This window comes from Epinephelus moara, chromosome 6, assembly GCF_006386435.1.
Source record: "Epinephelus moara isolate mb chromosome 6, YSFRI_EMoa_1.0, whole genome shotgun sequence".
Lineage (NCBI taxonomy): Eukaryota > Metazoa > Chordata > Actinopteri > Perciformes > Serranidae > Epinephelus > Epinephelus moara.
In genome coordinates, this window is record NC_065511.1 from 387009 (window position 1) to 395459 (window position 8451).

The 8451-nt window shown below is 44.5% G+C and overlaps 1 protein-coding gene across 1 annotated transcript in view; it reads right to left on the reverse strand.

Moving 5' to 3' along the window:
- Positions 1 to 8451, reverse strand: part of rbm42 (RNA binding motif protein 42) — a 53738-nt gene that overhangs the window by 29747 nt on the left and 15540 nt on the right. The window contains exons 3-6 of the mRNA XM_050045839.1: positions 5596 to 5658; positions 3804 to 3958; positions 3343 to 3513; positions 2842 to 2976 (exon numbers count right to left, since the gene is read on the reverse strand). Of these exons, the coding sequence (XP_049901796.1) occupies positions 2842 to 2976; positions 3343 to 3513; positions 3804 to 3958; positions 5596 to 5658 (524 nt within the window). The remainder of the gene's footprint in view (positions 1 to 2841; positions 2977 to 3342; positions 3514 to 3803; positions 3959 to 5595; positions 5659 to 8451) is intronic.

Consider the following 8451-nt stretch of genomic DNA (forward strand, 5'->3'; position numbering starts at 1 on the left):
TATGGTGGTGGCAGTGTGATGGTCTGGGGCTGTTTTGCTGCTTCAGGACCTGGAAGACTTGCTGTAATAAATGGAAGCATGAATTCTGCTCTCTACCAAAAAATCCTGAAGGAGAATTCAGGCGTTCATTCAGGCGTTCAAGAGATGGAGGGAGCTCTGTGACCAAAGAGGCTTCAAAACCGATGTCCAGCTAGCTTTCTTTGGATCTAATGGATCAGTAAGTAACACGGCTAAATGTTAGCTAGACAAGAGAGGACTGTACCGTACTGGCTGCTAGTTGGCCAGCATCGCAAATTGCCGCAACCAGGGACCGGGTAGCGAGTGTTGGTCGGCTGACATCCTCGTTGCCATTCTACAGGGGCTCTGTGGCTCAGAGGTAGAGTGGGTCGTCCACCAATCGAAAGATCAGCGGTTCGATCCCGGGCTCCTCCAGGCTGCATGTCGAAGTATCCCTGAGCAAGATACTGAACCCCAAATTGCTCCCGATGGCTGTTCCATTGGTGTGTGAATGTGTTAAAACTGAGTAGCAGGTGGCACCTTGTATGGTAGCCTCGGCCACCAGTGTATGAATGTGTGTGTGAATGGGTGAACGTGACTCCTAGTGTAAAAAGCGCTTTGAGTGGGCACTAGATGACTAGAAAGGCGCTATACAAATGCAGGTCCAGTTACCATTTACAGCAGCCCTCGGACAGTGATACCGCCCTCCCTTTCTTCTGTTCTCTTCTCACAGAGGCAGCAATCGACGGACATCGCCCAGCTAAGTTACGCCGGTCACTGGCCATAAATGTGAGGGCAGCCTTCGCAGCTACTGGGCACCCAGCATCTCCGACCGCTCCCGTTTGTCTCGTGAACGTCTCTCCTCTGTCAATACACTCTGCCAGCAATTTAATAATATTGATGCCAGTTGTAACATTTGAATGTTTTAGTAGTAAGCCATGTTCTAAGCGGGATAATGTATAGTGAGCCGGTGACTGTTGAAAAATAACTCCGCTGCGCGTCGGGGTTACCCTGTCGGGAGTTATTTTTCAACAGTCACCGGCTCACTATACATTATCCCTTACGTGTCTGTTGTTTGTACTGATACTGTACATATTGGTATAATTTACTGTGCGTTGTTTGTACTGGTACTGTGCATTCTGGTATAATTATTTGCATTACTATTTGTTTTTTCTTCAGATAAATCTGATAATTGTTGCTCGGTCTCTTTACTCATTTACTTAGTATAGTGTTCATACACCTTCTCATTCTACATATACATAGAGGTATACTGGTGGCTTTACAGCCTACATTTTATTGATTATCTCTGATCCCCATTGTCAATTTCGTCGTTGCGACAGTGCGAGCAACACCGCTGGCGTTAGGTGGCGGCAAGCTAAAAAAAACCTGAATCCTATCTGTTACCTCTTTAAATAAATGGATTTTTATAGAACTGAATTCAGATTTCTAGCTTATTCATAAGTACAATAAAATAATGAATAATGTTTTCAGCTGCCAATGGTTTAATTAGCAGGGTCCTTCAACTTCACAGGTGGCTGTAATGTCCACATACTTTGGGCTGTATAAAGCACTTTGCAGCCTTTGTTAAAGGGCCAGTGTGTAAAATGGGTTGAAAACAGTGACATCAGTGGTCAAATTCTAGATTGCAGGGCTCACTCACTCACCCCTCCCGTCGGGTAAATGACGGTGGCCTCGTAGGGACAAAAAGCCTTGCGCACGAGTTTTTCAGGAGTAGGTCTATCTAGCGATGAGGTGAATGTTTATTTAGAGATCTAAACCATGTTACGACATTGTAATGAATCACTCACGAGCAGGAGACCAGAGGAGCGTTCAGGAAAAAGGCCAGTTTATTTGAACACTCCAAAAACTCTGGTAACACTCCAGGGGGTAAAAGACTCCGTCCCAAACTCTGACTCTTCTAGCGTAACAGACACACTTCATACACACATACTCGTTTACCATACGGAGTGGGGACCCCCTCCCCTCTCTGCTCCACCAATCTCCAGCCTGCACACTGACTGACAGCGTAGCCTGTAAACAGAGCTCAGCTGTTTATTTAGCCTAGCAATATCTCCGGAATATAGTAGCTACAATGGACGACTTTGAACGTGATTTTGAAGAGTTTCTTGTAGCGGACACAGACCCAAAGCCATACCTGTTTGAGCCGGAGCATACAGATGAGGAACTCCATGTGTTTGATGCTGAGCGGGCGAGAAGAGAGGCTGAATGCACAGAATGGGATTCGGTGCTACTGCTACCATCGTTGGGGAGATATATCATCAGGAGGAAAAGCGCCGCAGAGAGTGCATCACAAGGAGTGAAGTTGCGTCTTCTTTTCCTCGCAGATGACGGTTCGGGTTCATTCTCTCCTGTTGCGTGGTAAGTGTGGTCCATTCGCAAACTTTATAACTAAAAAAACTTTTCACTACTCTCTATCGACGAACTACTAACACTCTCTGCTGTTTCCTCCTCCTTCTTCCTTCCTTCCGCTGTCTTCGTTGGTTTATTTATACACGCGAAACGCGTTCTCTGGCTGGCTGGATTGTCCGCTCAGGCTGCGGCGCAAGATGGCGACCCTTCTAAAGCAAGGCCCTTTCTATATATATATATATATATATAAAAGCATAATTATAAGGCTACGAAAACCAAACAAATTTTATTTTATAGCGATTATACACTTATATAAACATATTAATGGGTAGAATATTCAGATTCAGATTCAGATTGACAATAAACCATGCCAAATATTACACACTGGCCCTTTAAGTCCTTACCACAGTATAAAGGAAATCACCTGAGATTCAGATTTGACAATAGGAGGCAGACAGCTGCTATTAAATGTACCTCAGCGTGGGTGGACTCGGGCTCAGGCATGCTGGGTCCGATAACGGTGATGCTGTCTTCACTCTCCTTCTTGTTCAATAGACCTGCTGCCATCACTGCTGCCTGCTGCTCTGCAACCCGTGCTGCTAGTTCCTCCTGAAAGATCAAGATCAGACACACTCAGACTGGCCCATGAGTGAGCAACAACAGCAGCAGGCCTTCATAAACTGTTTCACTTTCAGTAATACACACCTGTCCCATCCCCACTTTAATAATACATACCAGCGTTAGCATAAAAGTGTAGTTTTTCCTATAGGTACATCACTTTTAAAAACACACGATAACACAAAAGGACCCCCCTCTGTGCATGGAGTATTGCTGTCACTAGTAGTCAAACACACACAGAGGCAACACAAGCGGATTGTGAAATCGCATGAAGAGACAGACAAGAACACAATAAGCTGTCCTCATACTCATAGCAGAGCACCTACACATTATTTTGTGAGAGTTCAATCAAAATACCATTCTGGCTTGTCTTTGAGCTCTGACATCAATTCTTTTATGTCCAACAGGGGCAGGAGGAGCCGAGTACACAGTTGGTGCTGCCTGAATGATTGATGGCGTCGGTTTGATGGGAGGCGGGGCTCCCTGTCTTGTGGGCGGGGCTGACACCATTGGGACCATATCACTGACCTGAGATGCACCAACAGACACAAAGAGACACAAGAAATTACGATACAAGGTAGCTTACAAGACACCTAATGTGGGATATAATTAGTGATGGTGGTGTTGACACGACAGAAATTAAGTTTACCCTACTATCACTTGTGTTTGTAGGAACAGTAACTATTGACAATACACATAATAAGACATAAAGCTATAGTGCGCACACAGGTTAGCATGGTGAAAAATCACCCAGGTACGGCAGCTCACCACTCCTGGTGGATGTTGTGCCAACACTGTTTGCTTCTTTCAGCTCTGACCTGAGGTGCTGCAGCCATGTGCTGGATGGGCGGAGAAGGACCCTGAGGTGTCTGGCCCTGCAGGGACGGTGGGAGCATCATGGGAGGTGGTGGAGGAGGCCGTGGCAGAGGAGGTGCTATTGGAGGACCACGCATCATTGGCAGCCTCTGACCAACTATCAACACAGTGGTAGGACATTAACATACACTCAAACAACTGACTAATGACACGTATTTCTGCTCCCAGTTTTTACAGATTTAAGTTAAAGATCTAAGACTTTTTGTGTGAACACAAAAGACTTACTTCTCTCAGTTCTTGGCTGCAAATTTGTTAAAATCCATGTTAGTGAGGTCCTCTCCTTTTCCAAGATAATCCATCTACCTGACACACAGAGGTGATCAGGTTGTTGATTGTGGCCTGTGGAATGTTGCCAACTTCTCTTTAGTGGCTGTGTGAAGTTGCTAAATATCAGCAGGAATTGCTGTATATGCCAATCCAGAGCATCCCAAGCATACTCAGTGGGTGACATGTCTGGTGAGTCCGCAGGCCATGCAAGAACTGGGATGTTTTCAGCTTCCAGGAGTTGTGTACAGATCCTTGCAACATGGGGCTGTGCGTTATCATTCAGCAACATGAGGTCATGGCAGCAAATGGCATGACAGTAGCTGTCAGGATTTTGTCACAGTATCTTTGTACATTTAAACTGCCATCAATAAAATGCATCTGTACTCTGTAGCTTATACCAGCCCATACCATAACCCTACTACCACCATGGGGCCCTCTGTTCACAATGCTGGCATTAGCAAACCGCTCACCCACATAATACATGTACATGACAATACATGTTGTCTGTCATTTGCCTGGTATAGAGTGAACCAAGATTCAACTGTGAGGAGAAAACTTCTCCAAAGTGCTAAATGCCATCGATGGTGAGCAGTTGCCCATTTAAGTTGGTTATGATGACAAACTGCTACCAGATCACGACCCTGGTGAAGACGACGAGCACACAGTTGAGGTTCTTTGATATTGTGACAGGTTGTGCAGAAATTCTTTTATTGTGCAAACCATTTGTTTTGGGTGGCTGCTCTCAGATGATCTTACAGTTTAAGATGCTGGATGTGGAGGTCCTGAGGTGGTGTGGCTACACGTGGTCTGTGGTTGTGAGGCCGATTGGATGAACTGACAAATTTACAAAAAACAACATTGGAGACGTCTTATGATAGTAAAATGAACATTCAGCTCAGGGCCAACAGTTCTGGTGATGATTCCTGAAGTCAGCATGCCAATGGTACACTCCACTGATCAAACTGCACAATTTAGAGTGTCCTTTTATTGTGTCCGTCCCAAGGCATGTTATGATGTTATGTTATGATGCTGTTTAATCGGCATCTTGATAAGCCACACGTCAGTTGGATGGATTATCTTGGAAAAGGAGATGTGCTCACTTACACGGATTTTCACACATTTGCGAACAAATTAAGTAATAATAAGTCTTTTGTCTGCATACAAAATCTTCATCTAAACTTGTGAAGAATGGAAGAAAAAAATAAAGTGTTGCATTACTGTTTTACTTCAGTGTACATATATGAACCCCATTTTGTGAATGATAGCTAACAATCAAGCAGCGATGGGAGTTGAAAGCAAAAGTCATTTGATAATTTAAATTCAGTCACATCACAAACCCAAAGTCAGGGTCCATGAAAATATCATTCCATGTGGGCTACATTTATTGATTATCAATGACTTCAAATCACTTATAAAATTTCTGCTGAAACTATTTAAAATGGAATACTGTTTTAGTGGTAACCTTACCAGGTCTCTGCAGAATATGGGGGACGAAGGCCGGCCTCAGCATGGGAGGACGTACTGGAGGGACTGGGACAGACATGAGTCACATAGTGAGTGTAAGTAAAACATTTAAAAAGCACAACATGACAGCAGAATGAGGTCCCAGAGTGTTCTCTTAAGCACCTCTGGAGCATTCTAAATTTTGGTCGATCAACAAAAAAAAAAATTCAAAGGCCTGGGACACATTTGAAATCAGGTAACTAATCATCCATTATATTGAAAATCCTTTAGACAACACTAAAATACATTTTCCATAAACTACTCCCGTTATTAGTCTCTCCTAGGGCTGGGTGATAAATCGATTTTATCGATTAATTCGAATTTGTAGTTTAGGCCGATTTGTTTTAATGAAAATCGAGTTTCTATTTACAATCCGCCACCGCCGCTCCACGCTGGGCTCCCGTAGTTCAGAGTGGGCTCACCCATCCCCCCGCGCGCTTGATACACATACAACATGGCAGCGAGCGCTGAAGAACTCGTTCTCAAGAAAGGGAACGAGTTCTTCAGCGCTTTTGTGGGCTCACCTGTGTCTGTGAGTGTGCTCACCTGTGTGTGCATGTGTGAGTGTGTGTGTGTGTGTGTGTGTGTGTGTGTGTGTGTGTGTGTGTGGGCATCAGGGCCGAACTCCGCCGTGCAGAGGAGGATTTTAGACGCGCACCATGTAGGGACATAAATGACATGCCGCTGTGTAAATAAGATAAATAAGTGTTAACAACGCCAAACTGGCAGACCCCCGAACCGTAGTGAAGGTAAAGGTAAAAGGGACCTCCGAAGACCATTAGCTCCTTTAGCTTGTGTTAGCTCGTTGTGGCAACAACACATTTGTCTGCGTTAAAGAACGGCACTTTTATTTTCAGCACTGCAGGGATGATGCACAGCCTCTGACATCAGTGTCTGATGTTTACATAGAGGGAAATAACTCAAAAACAGCATGCAGAACCGCGTTGGCTTCTTCACTGTGGCTGCTCGATGTAAACAACAGAGCACATGCCTCACTTTCTTCCTGGGGCGCATCCGTCTGACGTCACACACCACACCCGGCGCACTAACGTCTCATACCTCCTACATCAACTACACACATACACAGCTCCACACACACACACACACACACACACACACAAGCCACACACATCAGGCTCAGCCTGTAACATAAGGCTATTTAGTTTGTTTAATAAAAGGACAAGGTATAGACCTGTTCTATAGGAAAGGTAACCTTAAATGACTTCTGTTGTGATCCAATATGATGGTAGGAGAAACACTGCCGTATGATAAGAAAGGGGTCCGGTGGAAAGCGATCACAGATGCAGTCACCATGTATATTGCAAGAGATATGGTGCCCATATATAGGCTACCGTGGAAAAGCTGGGGTCTATTCACGTGCTGAAAGTTTTGGACCCCAGGTATGTGCTACCAGGCCGCAATTTTTTTTTTTTTAACTAGGAAGGGGAAAAAATCGATTTAAATCGTGAATCGGATTTTTTGTGAAAAAATCTGAGATTTTTTTTTTAGGCCATATCGCCCAGCCCTAGTCTCTCCACATCTCAAACACACATCTGGTGATATCTCCTGATATTTCAGAAGGAGACTTCTGCTTAACAAGGCAATAACAAACAGACCAGATCAAGTGAAAGGTAAAAAGAATCTTCAGATACCTACAATAACATTCTGAGCCTCTCTGTGTCAAAAATAACCACTTGTAATGGACATACAGTGACTATGTTTAGTTGCCCTGTGTGCTTCCATTAAAGCTCATTCTGCGGCTGCTGGCCGCTGCCAGCTCTCTCAATACTGGACCAATTTCATAAATTGTTGTTCACGTTAGTCTCTTTGATCAATTTACACAGGGAAATAGGGTCCAGGTTGAAAAATGCCGAAGGTATTCTTAAAGTCCAAGTGGACAATTTGAATCAATCAGTCAATCTTACTTATAAAGCCAAATATCACAAATCACAATTTGCCTCACAGGGCTTTACAGCATACGACATCCCTCTGTCCTTTGGACCCTCACAGCGGATTAGGAAAAACTCCCCAAAAAAAACCCTTTAACGGGGGAAAAAAAACGGTAGAAACCTCAGGAAGAGCAACTGAGCAGGGATCCCTCTTCCAGGACGGACAGACGTGCAATAGATGTCATACAGAACAGATCAACATGATAAGTTAACAGTAACCGAGAGAGAGAGAGAGAGAGAGAGAGAGAGAGACAGAGACAGAGAGAGACAGAGACAGAGAGAGATGCAGGACAGACGGTAATGACAGTAGCTTACAACAACATTAATGAAAGTAATAACATTATAATTAATAATAATATATTAATATCTGATAGTATACATGTGTGACAATAATCATATGTGTATAATAACAGTAGAAGTATGACTAATGATAACAGCAGCAGCAGGAGGCATCTGGCAGGACCACGGCAGCAGCACAACCACACACATCACACTATCCAGGCCCCCGCTGCAATACGAGTTAACCTGAGACACAGTGGAGCACAAAGGCTCTGGAGAAGAAGCCGAGTTAGTGACATCCAGAATGGCCGAGTTAGCAGGATGCAGTAATAGGACACGAGAGAAAGAGAGATAGAGAGAGAGAAGGAGAGAAGGTGCCCGGTGTATTATAGGGGGTCCTCCGGCAGACTAGGACTAAGTCAGCCTAACTAGGGGCTGGAACAAGGCAAGCCTGAGCCAGCCCTAACTATAAGCTTTATCAAAGAGGAAAGTCTTAAGTCTAGTCTTAAATGTGGAGACGGTGTCTGCCTCCCGGACCGTAACAGGAAGATGATTCCACAGGAGAGGAGCCTGATAGCTGAAGGCTCTGGCT